Raw genomic sequence first — 22,351 nt, 5'->3', positions numbered from 1 at the left:
CTTACTATGCCTCCACCTAATATCCCTGCTGAGGTGGACAAAGCAGGAGTTGCTTGGTCGATGTCTACTTAAGTACGATAAGCGTTTTCCATGTATTCTAGGCCTAGTTTTACACAAAAAACGGAAGTATAGTCTAATCCAAAATATAGTTAATTGAGTACTTTGTGCAAGTAAGCAGAACCTATCAACTAGTACTTTGTTAATGACCATCTGCCATTCTCATTCCCTGTAGAATGCTGCACCACGAATCACCGCTGAAATATCCAAATTCGAAGTTGGCACAACAAACACCGAACAACTGCACATCTGCGTCCCGCAAAATCACATACGAAATCGATACGCTACTGGAACGCACAGAAGCGCACCCCGTATCTAACGACCCCGCCGCCATACATAAACAAACTTCAACATGTGGTTCGGTAGGTGGCTTGATTGATTTTTCAGAAAATAACAAACGATGGCACAAAGAGCGACGCATTTAAAAGTCAATCGCTGTCGTCAAAACACACTCTCTTCCCCTTGAACTCCTGCAATGAACTCTGCTCTTGCTTCCTTTTTCTACTCGCCTCCCAGGAGGGGTGCAGCGACGCGTCCTCGCTCGACTTGGCGTTCGTTACCACAGCCTCCTTGTCGACGCGCGCCCGACCTGGATTCGAGTTCCTCTCCGACTTATTGGCGAACCTTTTTCTAGCCCTCTGACTCGGCCTGCTTTTACCTAGAATGGAGATTAATTTCATCATCTTAACGGCGCGGCATACTTAGTAATTTCGCGCTCCGCCAACCAAGCGCGGAAATAGCTACCCTTGCTGCGCTGATGAGACACGCTCGCCAGGCTTTCGACAAAACAAGACCTCGCGAAATCCTCGTCGTCGGAAGTGCGTAATGTCTCCTTCGTTTTCGAAGCGGGATTCTGCGCGGCGGCCCCTGTTTGAAGACGAGATAAACATCGCGCTTAACGTTGCAGCCCTCGGTACAACAGCGGGCGGATTTACGAAGCGCGTGAAATTTACAGTAAGGCACTGGTTTTTAACCTTCACGAACATGAGGAACCCACACGCTAATGTGCAAGTCTGCGGCGTACCACAAATTTTCGTCATGTCAGACAGAAATATTATAACACATTACACATCCAATACATCACTCATACCAGGGGTGGGCAAATTTTTCAGTTCGCGGGCCGCATTCAACATCTGAATCCATTTGCGGGCCGCATTATAGTATAATCGGAATATTATGAGCCAACTTTTATTTGATTACATTGCATCCACGGAGACACGGAGATAATACATAGCTAGGGATTAAAACAATTCAAACATTGATATGATGGTAACGCACGTGCGACAGAAACATTAACGAGATGATATAAGCTGGCCATCTTCTATCAATTCGTCAAAATGAGGGATGAAATTAAGTTGTGCAGATTCTTAGGACAGGATAGATATGCTGATTTTGCGTTTGGGTTAAGCTTCAGAACGCACAATACTGACAACACCATCATAACCAGCATGTTACCTTATAATACGTTTTAGCAAAAGGCTTGCTGTGTTAAACTTGCCTTCAATTTACAGTGTCTCAAACATTTGATTAATTCGGTTTTCTATTTTGCACCTCATAATTCGATGCATTGCGCCTATTGCTAGGATGTTCGGATTCATGTGATGTTTGAAATTGCAGTGCCAGCGAATTCATTGCAATGTCATATTATGACAAGTAATACATATTGTGCTACCTGCGACCATGAAATAGTAACCTATCAGTTGATTCTATATTGATTGCAAAGCATTCATCTTGCAGTGCACTTTCGCTTTTGGTATTGATTTGAGCAGCTCAGAACTCGTTATGAACGATTTGAAGCAAAGTTACGAATACTTTGCACCTAACTGCGCATATGGGGGCGAATCCACCTAACACACGCGCAAAATGGTATTTCCCAAGTCGGAGTTCTAACCCAAAATCACAATTGTTATCCGAACCAATAGATTTCCGTTTTGTGTTTCTTGGATGTTTAGCAACCGAAACATTTCAAAATGCGTGGTTCCCGATCGGAGATCTGGCTACTGCGCCAACAATAAAATGAAAAAAAGGAATATTAAGATTATAACTCAATCAATATCATGATGATTGATGAATTATCATGGGAAAAAATTTAACTAAGTCCTCTCGTAATAAGATTTGGACTACACATTGATCAACATTTCTAGTGCATTTCTTGATGCCTTCGCGGGTCGCACAAAATGTCGTCACAGGTCGCATGCGGCCTGCGGGCCGTAGCTTGCCCGCCGCTGACTCATACAATACAGGCGGACAGAATGGCCTGTGCGTCGACAACAGTGTTAAAAGAATAAAACCATTAAAACACGATTTTCAAACAAAACAAAAACATTTTAGTGGATATAAACTGTGAATTAGCGAGACCCTAGCTGTATGAGTCGTGTGGATGTCTTGAGCTAGGGCGAACCCCCGAGACTGGCTCAGGGAGCTCCTGGGGTTTGTGTGAACACCAGTTAAGAACCCCTGCAATAAAGAATAACGCAACAGGACAACCGGTTTTACCTGTGGAATCGAGGAAAAACGCATCTTGAACCCGCGAAGAACCGTCGCGCTTCCTTTTCAACTTCGGGATGTCTTCAATTTCTGGAAAACAAACCCCGTAAACTGAGTTTTGAAATCACGTCAATGAGTACGCGTCCTTACCTATTTCGTCCTCGTCTCGGGACTCGTCGCTGTCGAAACCGTCGCCAATATTCGTCAGGATTTCTGTGACGTCTTCGTGACCTTCCGCAATCTCCGCAAAGTCGGGCCTGCGCGAAAAGATGCGCCGGTGAGTTCGGCATTGGAAAAATTATTATTATTATGAAAGCGACGCGTCGATGTTGTGTTAACACATTCGAAGGTGAATGTTTCACTGAATAGAGAATTGTGACATACGGCCCTCGGTGAATTGGGCATTGGGTGAATACGGCAGTTGTCAGTATTCAGCTTAAGGTTCAGGGTTAGGGTATGGGTTTGGTAAGGGTCAGGGGCCGAATTCATCATGCCGAAATCACTGGTACTCGCGAAAGTACCTCATCAGTGGCTGTCATTGCGACGCAGTAGTGGTTAAAGTATTCATCGTTGGTACGCGAGTAGGTTAAGTCGTGTCGTAAAGTGGTATAGAGTCTCCGAAAAAGTACAGCCACTTCGTTACCGACCACCCCCACTGTTACATCAAAATTCTACTCACAGGTTCTTCCGCTTTTCTCGTGCTACGATTGCAGTTTGCGCGGTAGCTTTGACGGCGATTTCCTCGTCCTGAATGCAATGCGTAATTGAGAGACGGCGGCGCGTGTGCAAAGAATGAAATTATCGACGCACAGAAGACTCTTCTGAAATGTCCTCCCGTATTTCCGGGTCCTCTTTAGAAGCGGGTTCGCTGACGCTCGCAGTGATCGGAGGAGTTTTAAGGGAAATTTCATCTGCCTGAATAATTAATATAATAATACACGATCGCGATAATTGGCATGATCTACGCACGGCATCGTCTGAAATGGCTTCGTCCGTCTCCGAGGCGGGTTCGTTCATGATTGGTTTTACGACGGCAAGATTATTTCCGTTGCTCGCGCCCTCCAAGAAGCGATCGCTCGCTTCATTCGAGGGAAGATTGTTCTCGCCGTCTGAGGAATGATCGTCGGAGATACGATTGGCAGTGGATTCGCTCTCGCAGACTTGGCGGTCTTGAGATTCGTCTTTTTTGAGCACCAGTTCCCAATCTTTAGAAATCGAAATTACGCACGTGACATGGGAATGACGGCAAACACAGAATCGCGTGTAGTTAAAAAGGCAGGAGCCGCCGTAATTGAAATTTGAAACCTTGCAATCAGCGAGTTCAAAAGCATGGGCAGGATGAAAATGTTGAAGGACTAATTGAAGTATATTTTGGGTAGGGTTACCATACGTCCTCTTTCAAGAGGATTTGTCGTCTTTTTTGAAGGTGTCCTCGGAGGACGCCCAAATGTCCTCTTTTTTGAAAATTTTGGTTACATATATGGCAAAATTCACTTAGATACAGTAAATCAGCACTGAAGTAACGCTCTACCGGGTATTTCGGGAGCTGGGTCGGAAAGTTTTAGTCAACCACCAGATAATGTGAAAGAAAAAGCTGTATTTCGGGAGTTGAGCTTTTTTTTTAGTCAACCGACCACAATGTGGGAAAAATTCACCGTTTTTTTTCAAGATTTTCCTCCGGTTTGCCAGTCTGAAAATTTTGAAAAAGTGTCCTCTTTTCAGATTTCCAAAATATGGTACCCTAATTTTGGGGGGAGCAAAAGTTTTCGACAATGACGTGAAGTCACGGACCATTGTGACACAGGGAAAAAGGCATGACATCACAAAGTCCAAAATAATTGTTGGGAGGAGGGGTGAAGGCATCTCTTGCCCGTGGCTATGAGGCGGCATAAGGAGATCGAGATGGGAGATCATGACGAGCGTCGCCCACGGCCTGCACAGCTTCACTAACTTTGTTTCATTGGAATGTCATTTCTCCCTCGAAAATTCATAAATGAAGGATTTAGCTGAGCGGCCGGCTGTGCATCCTTGACAACAAGCCAATGAAACCAGTCTTACGAAAAGCAATGAAACTGCATTTATAAGGTGGTCTAATTTCTCTCGACACCCGGGCTGTGGTGTCGCAGTCAAAGTAGCGAAATTCTCTTGAAACCCGGGCTGTGGTGTCGCAGTCAAAGTAGCAAAATTCGGCTTGAACGAGTTAATCGAATTTTCAAGATTCCCAATTACATCTTGTATCGTGAGCAGGAGTCGGGGAGATTAGAGTAAGCATCAGAGCCCCAATTTAAAATTATAAGAAGTTGTGATGTGAGATTTAACGACTGTTGTAAAAATATTTGTGAGACACCCCAGCCTCACTTGAGACACATTCCCGCAAGCAGCAATACGGCGATTCTCATCAACCAAACGAGAGATAAATAGGGCTGGGCAAATTCGAGTACTTGGGTGATTCGATTCTGAATCATGTATTATACTTCGAGTCGAGTATCGAGTAACACTCATTATTACATCATAAAATAATGAAAGATGTCCATTTGTCCATGTCCAAGCTCAAATATGTATCTTTTATGCCACCACATAGCATATAACGCCTTGTTATGCGGGATGATCAGGACTTCGACAAGATAGCGTAATGGTGAAGCATCCGGCTTCTCGATCGGTAGGTGGTGGGTTCGATCCCCGGCCGGGTCAGACCAAAGACCTCCATTAGTAACGCTGGTATCCATGACTTCCCTGCTTGGCGCTCATGCATTACTGGGATAGCAAGGAGGAGTGGTGCATGACTTAGAAAGCCGTGAAGGCTATATCTGCACTTCCTTGTCCAGCGGCATATGCACATCATGCACTCATGGTATGCATATGCACAGATCGTGTGTATGTGTATCATGAGTCGGTGTATATGCCGCAAAAACATCAAGGACAAAAATAAACTACGTCCTTTCCTTTCCTTTCGGAAATGTGCTATGTCACGCAACATTCGTGGCTTGTACTATAAGTTTCGTATATTGCGATAGGGCAATCAAGGTTTCAAGGCTTCCAGATTGGAAAATAGTATTGAAACTACAATTTTCGCTAATAAATTAACATGCAGCAGCGAGGAGCGTATAATTTCAGTACTCGAAAAAATCGTCTTTTACTACTCGACTCGAATCATTGAAGTTAATACTCGATTCAGATTACAGTACTCGAATCATTGTGCCCGGCCCTAGAGATAAATCAAGATGTCAAGGTAGCTACTGACACTATCGATGTAGAAGCAATACTTTCCGAGACTAACCTAAATTCCTCAAAATTGAAAAAAAAATCGGTCATTTTGTAAAGCCCCAAATTCAACCTAAAAGGTGAAACTGAAGTGTCCATATTTGCATTTACCAATAGAAGTATATTTCATAAGACTACCAATTTTTAATCAATCTGAAATCCCAGATTTGCTAACACTATAACATATAATCAATTCAACACCGGACCCATTTCCACATGACAACAGCCAAAGCCAAGTCTCATGAAATATATAACAAAAATACCATGAGCAAAGATAACTCTCGAACATCAACTACCCCCAGTCAGCCCAGTGCACTACCTAAAACCTGCATGCATATGGCCGAAGGAGGATAATACCCAGCGTGACATAGGAGATTATCTGATATAGCTCTAGCAAGTCTGATTTTCACGCGGATTGAACTCAAGATTTATCATGTACAATTTGTAATAATCATATTCAAGAAAATATTGATCGATCAGCCAGTCATCATCATACCTGTACTGTCGGCAGTGTCATGGAACAAAGAGGCTTCCTTTCCGGTTCGAAGCTTGTGAAAGGCAGATACATTTTTCCTGATTTCCGCTATTCTGCATAATAATCAGGTGATAAAACACGCCTCGTTCGTCGAATTTCAGTAACACACTTTGATTGAATGAACGATACTGATCCAATACGGAATAAAGCTCTCTTTTCCAGAGATAGTTGCGCCATCGCGGTGTTGTTATTACCGGGTGGAGTGTTGATGAGTTGCTTGAAAACTTGGTCTTTATTTATTTCCTGACAAAACATGATACGCACTTCTACGCTGTTCTCTAATTTAAAATTTAATTTGCAAAGCCGGTTTAGGGGCGGAGAAATTACTCAACTGCACTCCAGAAAAGACTGCCTATAGAATTACAATGCCAGGTTCTCACATGGCCTACTGCTATATTGAGCGTAGCAGGCTACGATACGGGATTTCCCCAAACTGCGGGTTAGTACAAACTTCGGGGACAAGCAGTACCGGTATATCATTGATACACAGGAATCACCATCTTTGCGTGCGGCCTGCGACAAGATTTTTCTACACAGTCCAATTGTCTGTGTTGACTTGCTCCCAAATGCTGACATGTTGTTATAAATATTTTATGGAGCCTTGAGCTGGATCCCATCTTTTTATTATTTTTCCTGCGGGCTCATATTCACCCATCTTCAAATGAGGGCACTGACGGTAGAAAATACTGACCTTGAGAATATCTACTTCCTTGAGAAGCCTCTCAGCTCTTCTTCTATTCTTTTCCATTTGACTTTCGTTTCCTCTGCAAAAGATTCATTTCACAATTACCGTGTTCAGAAATAGCAGTCTACAACACTGGTGATACGTGATACCGTTCTCTTTTTCTCTCATTCAGATGCTACGATTGTAGCATACTATCAAAAATTGACAATTGTTTTAAAATCACTCAGATGCTAACATCCCACTGCATCGGTGTCAGAGTAATTCGAATATCGACTGGAAAGTTAGTTTTAGTAAAACAAATCACCGATAGTGACAATTTTTTACATCTGTACGGACGATTTTTGCAAGATTCTATAACGGCACCAACACTCACTTTTTATTATTCAGACTTTTGATTTGGCGAACCAATTTTGAGATAATCCGTAGCCTCGCCCGGTTTATTTCTTTTCTCATGAGAATTTTCTGCAAAGAGGAACACGAGTGCACTGCCACCTTGAAATGAGATATATAATTCCAGTTACACACCTCATTGTTGAGATCCATTGACGCATGCATATTTAATCAAGTATAATATGTGTCAGTCAATTGCTACTTTTTTATTACAAGTCTAAAATGGAAATATAATATCAATACTAAACACAGCGCATGGCGTTATACTTTGCTATAGAGTTCAATGGTTCAAATTTACACTGATATGCTTAATTTCTATATTGCACAAGACGCCACCGAAACAACATAGAAATAACAATAACATAAAATGCTAACTGAAGATATCTTGAGACCCTTAACCTCTCAAGTCTAAGAGACACATGCATGATTGCAGATAAATGGTAATAGGAGAGGGGGGTCCCTTGAAGCATCAATTGAAATAGTATCTGCACGAAAAACATAACATAAGAAACGCTGTGCAAGAAAATAGATCTGTGAATTTGCTTCAGAGAAGCTTCACAAAATCACATTCCGGCAAATTTCGGACGACTTGCGATCTCAATTGCAAGTGCAAGTACTAGGATTTTTGTACAACAGAGAATAATATCAATGAAACAGGGTCATGTAATATAAGCAAAATTAATTTCAGATCGACAGGACGTTGAATGCAAACCTCAGTCACAAGCACTCACTAGATTCGCACAGGTACAAACATAATATATACATAAAAAAATGGACGGGCAATCTATAGTACTCATAACAAGCAAATGTAAGAGAATAACACTAGGGAGATTGTGGAGTATGGCTCGATAGAGCACGGCATAGCCAGTCGGCTAAAACTGTTATCTGAGGCAACAAATGAAAAGAAGAGACATCTAAAATTCAAAATATATAAAATACAATCTCGCCGTGGGGGTAAGCGTCTGTTTCTGGAAACTGCTACGCCCCAGGCCATGAGACCAGGTAAATGGGACGTTGAGGAAGGACATTTGGCACCAGCTAGCCGATTTACAGGACGGGCAGTGCTACTACATGATTGCGCAGGATACATTAAACGCATTGCAGCAAGAGCAGAGCCGTGCTTCACGAAATTCCCTTGGCGGTATCAAGTCCAATTCCTCGTCGTCTGGGACTTCATCAAGCCTGTACCCATCTTTTTCCAACTGTTTCGTCAATTGCCTGTTTACTTGGTTGGCAGTCGGCGTGGTGTAAGAGAGAAAAAGCTCATCCTCATCACTATAAGATTCAATAAATTGGTTACCATGTGATTTTCAATATGTAAAAATTAGTTGATCAATCCCTACAGTACATTGAATTACGGTGGTGTCGAGACACCAAACTCCGCAAGTTAATCAGCGATTACATTTACAAAACATAGCTTGTATTAATACAAAACAGAGCTTGTATTTAAACTGGAAATTATTATCGACATCCTAATAGACTTCTAAAACAAAACAAAATATACTAAACTTGCGTGTGGCGTAATTAACACGCAAAACTGGGGAGCCACAAATTCACCATCACCCTGTTCGGATTTGCACATGAATGTGTTGAAATAAGTTTTTCATCTCAAAATTTCCCACCGGGCGAGATTTAAGGCAAGATGGTCAGTCCATTTCGATAACGTAAGCAGTAACGTGACTAGTTTGCGTCAGCTACCTTTCCATTTACAGATTCTGAATGTAAGCTTCTGATTCTAGTGAAAGCTAATGAAGTGTGCATTTCTGTATTGCGAGTGCACTAGAACAAATTTGTCGAATGGATTGATAGCAAAAGTTCCCAGTGGGTAAACAAACAATCAATAAGCAGTTGAGAACCACTGCAGTGCTTACCTGTCAGACTGAAGGTCAAGTAATGGTGAGTCGTCAAGCTTCTGATACCGTGCACCGCGTGGTACATGCATTCTGTACGTAAGGAACGTAAGTATACGCCTAATGATTGCAATTGCAAATGAATTTAAGGAAAATTTCAGAAGATTGTAAAAGCAAGATTTATCACGACATACAGACAATGTCAAATCCAGCCGTTCCTCCTTCCATCACTACGGTATCAATAATAATTATTAATTATAGATACTTCATAATTAAAAAGACACAGTGTGATCTGCGCAATGACATTTGTTTGCTGAAAAAGGTTGGGAAGCACTGATCTAGAAATAACTTGCTGCAAAATCTCATTATTAGCACATTACTTTACCTTGTGACCGACATCAAACTCTTTTTCTTGGGTTGGTTGGTCACAGTCACATTCAAGCTTGTTCTCGAGTAGTTTTTGTGATTACGCTTCTTTTCAGATGAAATATTTCTGAAATATAGCTCTTCATCAACTCGATTGCAACAAACTCAGTGAGTCACAAGAGCATAGGACTGCAATACATTTCTTATACTAATTCGCTTCGACTTCATTCATCCCGTATCTCGAAATCACATCATGATATACATTTTCCCAGATGCTTATGAGCAGCAATGTTCATTAAGAAAAGACCTTGTCCCGTCATCATTGAACGATATTTTGTTGCGTATAAATTGAGCATCAAAAACTATTTTCCCAGTTTTTGTTGAAAATCATTTCAAATCGTTGGGGGTCTTAAGGGACATCATTCAATTCCAAATTTTCCTGCGTCATGATGCATCGTAATGGTTATTTTGTATTTGGACAAGCTGATCAGAATTCAATTCACATTTTTTCTGTGTAATCATAAGTGCAGGAAGCAATCTTAAATTATTACATTGATGCAGTAATCAACCAATAACTGTTAAAGTTAATCGGTACTCACGTATTCGTCAACGGCTGTTTTTCACTCTGTTAAAGAGTTCAAAATATTTCAGGCAGGCTAGCTCACTGGCAGGCAAAAGCTGTTTAGGTCGAGGGCCACATTCAGAATAGAAATATATTCACATGGCGCACAATTGTAGTCCATAATATAATATCATAACACAAAATAGCCAAACAGAAGCATTTTTATTTTGCAATAGATAAAATATTCACCTCCAGTATTTGTTCGGCCATCCTCAGTACAATAACCACTTACTCAAAATTAGGGAAGAAAGTGTGTATGGTTAAAACAGAGTGGAAATTTCAATCTGTGACGATCAGCAATGTGTCCATAGATTTTCGGACTCTACACTAGATTTGACTTGAAGGTACACAAACATTGAGAACATCGACCATGCGATCTTTTTATAAATTCCACTCCTTCGAATGGTTATTGGTCTGCTGCGATGGAAACTTTATTGGCTAACAAAAAACCAGCCTCTTTAACATACTGTTGTAAAGATTAATCATTGGTAGACAGAGAGGGGACAAATACTTGAGAAGTGCAAAGGAACTACAAAGTCTTCGTTTGAAGCAGGTATGTAGCTGCAATTTGTCATTCCCATAAAAAGATGGTTTTGGGCCACCACAGGGTGATCAACTTCCTAAATTAGCGAAGCAGCTACCTGTAGTTGACAATCAAAAATAAGTCAGAAATTCTGACAATCCACAACCGATTAACTTCGAAATGTGTTGTCCAGGATAGTATACCCACTTGCAATAAAAATAAATCTCTACTTTACATAAACAGTTGAGTTGTCTTAAAATGTGTATATCAAGGAAGAGTTTTATGAGAGAGTTATAGCCACTATATTTTTCATGTATTTCTGTAAACATTTTTGATGTTGTTACATCATGCTATGGTGCGTGCGTGCTAGCGTGCCATAGCTTGCCCATCTATGGCCTAGTTACTAGGTGAACATGAGTCGACATACAACATCAATGAAATGCATCTGCAGCGAGACAAACAGAAGCTGTGCAGTTGGAAGGGAGATTATAATTTCAAATGACAATTTCACAAATCTGAATGGTGTAGACGAGACATTACCAAAAACACGAGATCTATATCATTGTTCTTATTAATTATTGTGACCAAGAGCTTAATCTGATACTTACTTCTAAAATTGACACAGATCATGAAAATTAAATAAATTGTGTGGCTAATCAAATAAATATACAAGCAACTGGAACCCATGTTCGTCTCTGTTCAATAATTGCTAAATGTACATTACATTCACGATGAAATCTATTCATAAGGAGTACAAGCAGATTGGTGCAAATAACATTGGAAACCAACATACCTTGGACGACAGCTTCTCTGAGCCGTTGTCAGGGTTTTCCATTTCAGATCAACAAGCCTCCGAATCTCGGATTTTATGATACAATGAATTTCTGAATTGTAAGTAAAGCATTGAAGACCAGCATTCAGTGATTACAAAGACTGCAGTTGTCCAAGTCGCCCGAGGTCGGGATGGTATCAAGGTACCTTTTTCGTAATTGCATTGCGTGTGATGGGAGTATTTCTCATGTGCCGCATCTGATTTCGCAGAGAGACAGGATTACAACTACGCAACTGCTCGTAATTCACTGTATGACGTTTGACAAGAGCGATCGGCTGCACAAGCAATAATAAACTAAAATCAGCATTTGTGGTGGGCATGAATCTTTTCAAATTTTATTTCTAGTCAGCCTGTTGAGTCCATGTAATGCGAGTGCATGCAATAATTGCCGTAATCTGTGTGTCACTTGTGCCACGAAACGACGGACACGGATTCCATAGTGGGGCTAGGGCGCTGAGCGCAGTGGTGAAACCAACTCATGCCTCAGAAATCACGAAAAAGCGAAGAACAAAGATGTACAAGATTTGATTCTGAATTGAGTATTAGGCTTTGAATCGACTCTGGTATTAGAGTGTCACTCATCACAGTATGGAAAGTCCAGATATGTACCTTTCATGCGACCACCAGTTCTACATGGTATTAAAGATAATTTGGCCTGTTTTCAATCATACCTATTCCATTGCGCTTTCTGACAATGCTGTGGATTGATCATGACTTCACAGACATGTCATTTCCACTAACATACGTAGCTTCATGTACTATATGTTCTCATGCCAAGAGAGTTTTCATAGGTTCTGTCAGTGGCAAGGAGCATTGAACTACTACAAAAATCATCTCTCCCATACTCGGCTCGAATCATTGGAATTAATACTCGATTCAGATTCAAGTAGGCCTACTAAAATCATTTATTCACAACACTACAATGCGTAGATATAATGAAAGGATACCGGTATTCATAGTCGCCGAACCTGGGTATGCAAGGTATGCGGCATACCTAGAATTCCGTTTGGCATGTATCGGCATAAACGCCAATTGTGATATTTAGAACAAATCGCAACGTATTGTTTACTACATCTCCCGCTGAGATGATCGCGAAATTAGGTCATTGATTGCCGTACACTCGGCAATCGTCGCTGGCCTGATTTATCGCGTCTCCAACAAGCCTAGTTCCGCTGGTTTGAAGAATCGCATCTGCAATAGGCCCGGTTCAAACCAGAAATGCAGATAAGTGGTACAATTTTAACATTATGTGGGAAACACCTAATTTGGTCAAAATTCAGTTTGTGTAGGTCAAAAAAGTCAAAATTTTGATTTTTTAGGTCAAAATTTTCCTTTTTCGAGGTAAAAAAAAATCGCCAAAGTGATCAGCGATCGTGATTAAAGTGTGACATCGCGAAATTGAATGACATTGAATGTCCGCAGACATGTTCTATTGTGCGTGCGTGCGTAATTGAATTCCGCTAACCCTTAACATAACAATCAGAAGATGGGTGTCAAGGCTTGAGTTCTAAAAGACGAGAAAGGTTTGAACCACCATCGGTGCCATTATAGAACAGATTCCATAACAATTCGGACATTTCGAGTTTTTGACTTGTGCACATCGTCACCGAGGTTATGTAATACGCGCGTTGATAAGCCTAAGCAACGTATTTAAAATTGTTCGTGAGAGATGAGGGACTAGCTTATTGACAGCACTTACGGACTTGGATATCATATGAGTAAGTTCGTCAAAACGAGGAGATTGTATAACTGGCATTTACGCATGTTCTTTACCCTAATGCAGTGGCCGGAAACCTATGGCTCTTTTTGGTATAAGATACGGCTCTTTGACATATTTTTAAATTTGTGCTCAATTCTATCGATATTGCAGCAACTTGTTAGTAAGCTTTCTTAACTACCAGAATAATTTTTCTCGTGGCAGCATAAACATGTATTTGAGAGGTCAAGGCAGTGGCGTATCCAGGGTTCGGACCCCTTTACAAAATCCTCATATTTAGGTTGCTGTAACGCCAGCGACCAACATCCCTCGCGAATTCGATGTACCCGGCATCGCGCGCTGCGCAATCTTGGATTGCACCATACGTTGGTTGACCAAGAGAATAGCAGATATGGGAACATTAGGCTATTATGACAATTTAATTTTCAAATACATATTGTCTTCCTGATCTACGCCGAGAAATAGACCGCCTTGGAAGTGACATTCCAATTACAAATCCAAATTACAAAACAACGCTTCGTAGCTTTCTAGTACTGCCATTAACATGCAGGCGTGTAGTGCAACGTTTATGCTACCGTTGAATTAAGAATTCTATCAGTAATTAGATTACATTAGATTAATATCAGCGATTATAAATTCTGAGCTATTTACGATGAATTGCGCTATCACAGGATGATTAGTAGCCTATACGAGTTTTTACCAGGGCTTTGGAGTAGCCGTAAATTTAAACTGCTCCAGCTCCGGAGCTTTCTTCTATCATACATTAGCTCCGGAGCCGCATTATTACCACTGCTCTGGCTCCAGCTCCGGCTATGAAATTATCGAATGGGCCTGTCTATATCAGGGGTGGCCGACCCGCGGGCCAGATGTGGCCCGCGAGAGGGTTTTGCGTGGCCCGCGATGTAATTTCCTATTATATTATCGAAAATGAATTGCTCAGATTGTGAACTTGCGATGCCAATCAAAAATTACAAGTCTGGCTGCGACACTTGGGATGTTGATGACTAAAATATCAGTTCCGACGCATTGGCAGGTCCAGGGTCCAGTCAAATTTTCAGTAAATTGTCGTACATTACAATAAACTAAAATAGTAGTAAAATTTTTCTTCACGCTTCGCGTGTTTAATTGCCGCACGATTTCTTGCTTGGTAGCCTACCCCCTACTGAAAATGAAAAAAAAACGTGTAATTTACCCGATTGAGTCTATAACTGTATTCGCAATTACGGGAGAAAGTCTTTTCGCGTTTGCGCTCGCATAAAGATCGTCGATAATGAAATGTAGGCACAAAATGATTGTCGCATATTATCGGAGATGTTCGATATCGATGTGGCCAGACGCCGAATAGTCGTGTCCTTGTAAACTGAGCCTAGCAGGCGGTATACTATAAAGTAGACCCGCAATACACTTAAGTAATAATATTATTGACCTAGTTTATATATAAACTTTGTAAATTTTACCCGCTTGGCGCGGCTAGTGGACCGCGCACTCGTTCGTCAATTGCATGTGCCCCTTTAGCCGAAAAGGTTGGCCATTCCTGGTCTATATAGATTACTGATCTATACCCATAGGTTAGTTATCTATCGTAATCTAGAGTCTGTCAGCCGTCAGTAACATCCCATGTAGCAACGAAGACATAGGTGCCGCCGTGCTGGCTTGTGACGTCATAATGAATACTTGTCAATTGTCGATAACATAATAGTTGCAGTACAACGCACTTTACTCTATGCCATTGCTGCGCACAGCATTAAAATTCAGGCCTGCTGTTCAATTATGATAAATCAGCAGATATGGTTGTTGCATAATAGCATCTTATGAAATACGTCGGAGCCGGAGCTACTCCTCAAATAACGGGCTCCAGCTCTGGCTCCGGCTGAATTTTATGTAGAGCTCCGGCTCCAGCTCCGGTGAAAATGCACAGCTCCGGCTCCAAAACCCTGGTTTTTACAGAGAAAATAAGGCACCCACGACGAATCCCATGTAGTGAGTTCGAATTAGTACTGTACTACCATGACGTCACGAATTTTCAATTGTGACTGGCTCTTCAGACAAGAAAGGTTCCCGACCACTGCCCTAATGAATCAATGCTATATTAACCGTAACTATCAATTCTGTCACATTATGACATCATTCTTTTGTGACGTCATCAAACCCGCATACCTAACGTAAATTAGCGTCCGGCACCTATGCCAGTGGTCATTTTTGCATACAATCCTATACAAGGTTGGTTTATGTTCAAAATAGGGTCAGTCTCGTGTTCACCATAAGGTTAGTCGCTTTATTCACAGAAGGGCACTCCATTACTACGGGTAGGGGCTATTGCGTCATTTTGGTTGGGTGAGGATCCTTAGGGTAGGGTTATGGTCATTGGGGTCGCGGTTTAGGGTTGGTGGTGAGTGTCCAAATAAAGAATTGTGTGAGCACAGGACACCGGTCTCAAAATCAAATCTCTACTGCATGAGAGCAGTAGCAACATATTGATCAGTGACAATAATAAGTAAGTATCGCAACCACGATATTCCGTTGATAGAACAAGAAGGAGCTTATAATTTCTGCACTCGAAATCATTCACTCTCACACTATATAGTAGTGGTTCAATGAAAGGATGCAATTACCCCCTTTTGAAAAATAACAAATTGCAGCTTGCACTCAATTAATTGTAATACAGCACAAATATGACGTCATAATGTACATTGAAATAACTGTAAAGATATCAAGTAAATTGGAAGGCTTATGCTGTGTCCGTGTTATCCGGTGGTCAAATCTAGACAAAGGCGAGCATAATAGACAGCATCTCATGTAATTGACAATCGTAAACTGATTTCGTTTAGATACCATTGCAGAAAATCCTACTTCACAGCAGTACAAGGAAATTCAATCAGATAGTTCAATGCCATTTAATTGATGACATGACTTATGACAAAGACTGGTTATTTATTTGGAAAGCGAATTCGAAAGGTTTTAAAATCTTCACCTCATTTCTTCCAAGGCATTTTGATGATTTCATACTCAAATTTACCGACTACACTTCACTACTACCAACCATATTTCTACGATATTGTTACTACATTATAGGTGTATAAATAATGCTAAACTGGACCCCCTTGTTGTCTTTCAATTTGCCAGCATGCGCAACAATGCATGATTCGCAACGCTGAAACAGAGGAAAACGCGTAACGTGCAACAGTCGGTCATTGACCTTTATTGATCACGCAGAAACTGCGGGGACACTCTCATTTTCTAGTACAACGCAGATTTAACCTCACAAACGGCCGCGAACTGACATGATAGTTGAAAATTAAACTTATGAAGAATCTGAGGGGTAAACATTACATCACTGACCCTTATAGAAGCTAAACCTGGGGTGGCGGAAAAAAACTCTGGAAAACGCGGAAACTGCGTGACACTGTGCCACCAATTTTCGAGTAAGGCGAATTACCATCATAAATGGCGAAGAACTGTTGTAATAGTTGCACTGCGCTCTGTGGTCTCAAATAAGTCCGAACCACGACGGTTTAACTACGATAAGTAGGCGTATGGTACCGTCGCTAATCAACAGCGACGTGCAGTATACCAGTATTAGGGTCGGGTCCGTCGGGATGTGTGTGTTGATATACCTCAGTGGTCGGTACCGACCGTACGAAGGTTCACACTGTAACGTCGTCCGTTGAGCGCCGGCACCGTACTCCTACTTATGTAAACTGCCGTGCTTCTTCCTTCCTTCAAGATATCGGCTGAAAACAATCTAAATTTCATTTTCTACATTGACCGTACTGAGAAAATGCGATAGTAAAAATATAGAAATGCGTGAAATTGCGGAAAGGGAAGCGATGACGCGTGACCGCGATACCACAGATATATCGAGTGGAATCGTGCCGCTCGTGAAAATATCATCATCATTATCGGTTTATTAGCAATTTTTATCATTTCAATACACCACAAAAATGCGATACAATGAAAAGACAGGAAGATGTCTAAGCGACTTGGAGTAGTCTATGGAATCAGGCACGCACCTTAGCCTAGGCGATGTAAAGAGGAGGCATGCACACTGAATGAAAGTAAAGAAGATAGTTTAGAAAAATAATGTGACAAGAAATAGGGCGGCATGTCACGGGAAGCGATCGAGATCGATAGGTCAGTCGTGGTCCGGTAATCTTGAGGATGGAATGTATTTATTTCGTAGTAATTGCTTGTATTTCGATTTGAATGTGGACATGCTCGTCGACTGTCGGATGGCCGGCGGGATACTGTTCCGTGTATTGAATTGTATTGATGAAATGATAAAAATTGCTAATAAACCGATAATGACGATGATATTTTCACGTGCGGCACGATTCCACTCGATATATCTGTGGTATCGCAGTCACGCGTCATCGCTTCCTTTCCGCAATTTCACGCATTTCTATATTTTTACTATCGCATTTTCTCAGTACGGTCAATGTAGAAAATGAAATTTAGATTGTTTTCAGCCGATATCTTGAAGGAAGAAAGAAGCGCGGCAGTTTACGGTAAGTAGGAGTACGGTGCCGGCGCTCAACGGACGGCGTTACAGTGTGAACCTTCGTACGGTCGGTACCGACCACTGAGCTATATCAACACACACATCCCGACCCTAATACTGATATACTGCACGTCGCTGTTGATTAGCGACGGTACCATACGCTACATCAGGTCCGGCATATTTGATGGAGCGATGATCTTTCCGGTCGGTCATATAATATTTGGACGACGTGGACGCGCGTGTGTTGTACTTGTGCGCATTTGATTCCGAGGTAAAGAAGTCATGGAAATATTCGGACGGCGACCGCAGTGGAACTGATACATAAATAGGGTGGCATGCAGAGGGGGTCAGTAACGAAGTACTTCTACTTTTTCGAAGTAATCAAGTAGTTTTCCTCTACTTCTGGTGCTTAGTCAAGTAGATCTGAATTTCACTACTTCTACTTCTACTTCATATATGTTGTGATCTACTTACTTACTTTTAGCTATTTTCAGTTTGTCAAGTAGAAGTAGGTTAATCCTCCAATCAGGAAGATAGCCTGAGAAATTTCGGGGCTGTTTACACGGAGTATCGACATTTAATTTTCATAAAAGTTGAGTTAAGCCCAGAATTTTCGTCACGCTTCGCGCGCACTGAATGCGGAGTATCCAGTATGATTTCACGAAATTATGTGCGAATATAATTTAGGTAGCGGGTTGGCGTGGTTCCGTTCATACCGCATTGTCGCCCTTCGCCATATGAAATATTTCATCACAGTATATATGGCTTATCATAACGTTTGAAAATGATGTTTCGCAATCTAGCATTTACTTATCATATCGTAATCTAGCTGTCCATGGCGTGACCTAATCTGAAAAAGTGGACTCTGACTTCTTTTTTAGTTTTAGAGCTGTTTTAGCATATCAACCTTCGAAACTTCCCGGACTAAAGACTTTAAATACATGTTCAATTTTTAGATTTACATTTCACTTTCAATACCCAGTACCATATATTTTGATTTCTAATTATAACACCAGCTCTTTGTCTCGATAATGTACATATGTGTGGCGAGATAGCGCAGTGGTATAATCCGCGGCTGCAACACCAATGGGTGTGGGTTCGAGTCCGACCGAGTTCGACTTCCTAATTTCGATACCTAAGTGTTGGAGGTTTACCTAGGCTCCTCCTCGCCATCTCATCCGCGTCAGCGGTGTCTTACAAAAGCCTAGAGGTGGGCCGTGCTATAAGTCGGCAGTTACGGAAAATAAGAAGAATATCGGCTTGGTGTAAATGACCATAGTAGTCGACAAACACCATGAATACCCCAAAACAAACAAACAAACGTACATATGTTGAAGTATAAAAGCAAGTGTAGTAATGCCTTCAATTTACAGAAATAAAGCTACACAATATAGCATTTTTACGGTCCACCATATTTTTACTAACGTTTACTAATCGCACAAAGTGTTTACACCGTATCCAACACAACATGTCCGTATTGCTCTTCGACTAAACTACAGGCCTACTACTATGGGAGAGTGCGCAATACCAAGATATTTTCTAAAACGTACTCTTTGAGTAAACAGAGGATTAATATCGCTTTTCCATTTCAATAGTATCATTTTCATCCCATGATGTGGACGAATGCTTATGCTATCGAAAATTGGATACCTGCTGGTATGCCTCAATATGAATCAAGCTCGTCACCTTTCGCATAGCTCAATTTGCACCTTTTTACAATCCATGTGAACGAATTAGGATCGTTTTCACAACTACTTACTTACTTGTGTACTTTTAAAGTCAGCCAATTTTACTTCTACTTCAAGTAGTTTTAGGTTTCTCATGAAAGAAGTACTTCTACTCGTACTTGAGTAGATTTTTTCGTCGCTACTTCTACTTCCACTTGAGTAGCTTTCTTGACTACTTTGACCACCTCTGGTGGCATGTCCTGGAAGGCGAGATCAATAGGTCAGTCGTGGTCCGGTAATCTTGAGGATGGAATGTATTTATTTAGTAGTAATTGCTTGTATTTCGACTTGACTGTGGACATGCTCGTCGACTGTCGGATGGCCGGCAGGATGCTGTTCCACACATCAGGTCCGGCATATTTGATGGAGCGGTGACCTTTTCGGTCGATCATATGATATTTGGACGACGAGGACGCGCGTGTGTTGTAGCCTACTTGTGCGCTTTTGATTCCGAGGTGAAGAATAAGCCATTGGAATATTCGGATCAATGACTGCGGCACTTGTGGAACTGATACATAAACTTGGCGATTTCTAGTTTCCACTTGTCTTCTATGTTAAGGAAAGGACGTAGTTTATTTTTGTCCTTGATGTTTTTTTAAGGAAAGGACGTAGTTTATTTTTGTCCTTGATGTTTTTGCGGCATATACACCGACTCATGATACACACAATCTGCGCGTATGCCTACCATGAGTGCATGATGTACATATGCCGATGGACAAGGAAGGTACAGATATAGCCTTTTACGGCTTTCTACGTCTTGCACCACCCCTCCATGCTATCCCATTAATGCATGAGCGCCAAGCAGGGAAGTCATGGAAACCAGTGTTACTATTCAGGTCTTTAGTCTGACCCGGCCGGGAATCGAACCAACGACCTACCGATCAAGAAGCCGGACGCATCACCGAATCTCTTCAGCAGCGACTTGTTGGATGGACAACCAGGCTCATTTGGGGCCCAAGCTATGATACGGAGTACGCTATGTTGTAGTTTTTGCAGTGGCTTGAGTGCAGTTTTACTGGCAGCCCCCCAGCAGAAGATGCCATATTGCAACTTCGATTGGATTAATGATTTATAGATTTAAATATTTCAGCTACAGCTACAATACGGTGGCTATCTGAAGAAAAGGGCTCCATGACAGTTTCAACCTCAATTGAGACGACATCATATTAAGATTACAGTAGTGTCCGTAATGGTTCCTATAGAGCGGGGAGCAAATCAGATAAACGACTCTTTGGACGAATTAAATCTTTCGGCGCCGAGCTAAATTCGACCGACCCCAATTTCTACCGATCTAACTTCGTCGCTACCTTATAGCACAATGTCCCGACTGGCATGAACGCAAAATGGCATGTCAGATTTTCGAGACAAAAATACGCTCTCTCGATTTAGCGATCGTATGGGATACGCGGCGTTTTGAAGACCGTCAGCGAACATATGGGGATACGCGGCGTCGGAAGAGTTAAGAGCCAATGCCAAACAGTTGTATATAAGCATAAAGTGTGCTATATGGTGCGGACACAAAATCTCACGGCTCAGTCCGATTGGTCAACGTCACACTTTCTATTTGGCTAAAGGTAATTTGAGGGTAATTTTTGACCGGCTTGCAGAACATTCAATTTGATAAAACGGGTATCAATCGAAAGCTACCGCGGTACTGATTAAGAAAATATAAATTTTATTCCTCTCGTGGCCCTGGATACCCCCCCCCTTCGCCAATTAGCTTCAAAATTTCCATTGTTATGGAGATTGGCTTTGTGACGCAACAAGCAGTTTGGCTAAGCGAGACCGCAGGTCAGGAGCAAACGAGCGATGTGACGATGTGCAACTGATAAATCGCTGCTCAACAGATTAGGTGTTCCAAACACAGAAGATATGGGAAAGCTGGAAATTGCCAAGTTTATGTATCAGTTCCATTGCGGTCAATGTCCCTAAAATTTCAATGACGACTTCACCTAGGAGTCAAAAGCGCACAAGTACGGCACACGCACGACAACGAAAAACCAGGACCGTAACAGAACTTCGTCAGTCCCCCCCCCCAAAAAAAAACGTTGGTCTTGCCCCCCATAGGGTGATTAGCTGGACCTGTGGGGGGGCTTCGCCCCCAGACGCCCCCCTTCCTCAGGCTATCCGCTTTTCGCGATACTCATCAGCTACATTCGGGTTAGTGAGCAGGGTGGTATCGCATAAACGTGCCGAGCGCGATTTTTTTTTATAAATCATGATTAAATCGGTCAATATGATCGAGAATTGCATAAATATTGCTATCAATTTCTCATCCTCTCTCTGTTCACGTAATCAGATTTACCGGTAGAGCTGAGTGAGGTGTGATGGCAAAGGTAATAATTAAACATTTTCGGGCGGAGCCGTTGCAAGAATGACTTCGTTACATGATGCTATTTCGTGACCTCCTATCTGCTATGTCAAAACATATTGAAATCGCCCAAACGTAGTAGCCTAAACTGAATTATGCACACGATTTCAAATTGGTATTTCTTTACTGGCAAATAATTTTTCCCTGCGGGATGGCATTTGTCTTGTGGGGTTAAGATCGCCACGACAGCAACAGTCGGCGCCAGCCCTTTAGGCGCCTATGGATAATTAAACATATATGACATGTATAATATACATGGTATTGTAGCCTATATATATCGACGTTTTCGGTCAGCACAAGGGCAGTCCTTTTCGGTCAAGGTCCTCTCGCTGCTGATAGTTCAGACACACTTCTTGGAGTCGCATGTTACATGGCCTATAACTTCATATGTCTTGGTGCTTCTTTGGCGCGGTAATGGCTGACGCCCAGG

The 22,351-nt window shown here is 41.8% G+C and overlaps 2 protein-coding genes across 2 annotated transcripts; both read right to left on the bottom strand.

Annotated features, from left to right (window-relative positions):
• Positions 1-410: 410 nt before the first annotated feature.
• LOC145433506 (serum response factor-binding protein 1-like) lies at positions 411-7,689 on the bottom strand. Its single transcript, XM_080310623.1, has 12 exons — positions 7,551-7,689; positions 7,399-7,487; positions 7,032-7,104; positions 6,450-6,583; positions 6,302-6,393; positions 3,514-3,749; positions 3,355-3,459; positions 3,224-3,291; positions 2,695-2,801; positions 2,554-2,634; positions 802-924; positions 411-715 (listed from the first exon to the last, which is right to left on the bottom strand). The coding sequence occupies exons 1-12, from the start codon at positions 7,578-7,580 to the stop codon at positions 486-488; spliced, it is 1,368 nt and encodes a 455-aa protein (XP_080166749.1). The 5' UTR covers positions 7,581-7,689; the 3' UTR covers positions 411-485.
• On the bottom strand, positions 7,632-17,083 carry LOC145433507 (protein FAM219A-like). Its single transcript, XM_080310624.1, has 6 exons — positions 17,019-17,083; positions 11,570-11,661; positions 10,231-10,256; positions 9,651-9,758; positions 9,287-9,358; positions 7,632-8,690 (listed from the first exon to the last, which is right to left on the bottom strand). The coding sequence occupies exons 2-6, from the start codon at positions 11,609-11,611 to the stop codon at positions 8,483-8,485; spliced, it is 456 nt and encodes a 151-aa protein (XP_080166750.1). The 5' UTR covers positions 11,612-11,661; positions 17,019-17,083; the 3' UTR covers positions 7,632-8,482.
• Between the last annotated feature and the right edge of the window lie 5,268 nt (positions 17,084-22,351).

Source organism: Botryllus schlosseri, chromosome 2 (genome assembly GCF_051294905.1).
Source record: "Botryllus schlosseri isolate E-star chromosome 2, Bs_hap1, whole genome shotgun sequence".
In the NCBI taxonomy this organism is placed as follows: Eukaryota; Metazoa; Chordata; class Ascidiacea; order Stolidobranchia; family Styelidae; genus Botryllus; species Botryllus schlosseri.
This window is presented reverse-complemented; position numbering and strand designations above follow the sequence as displayed.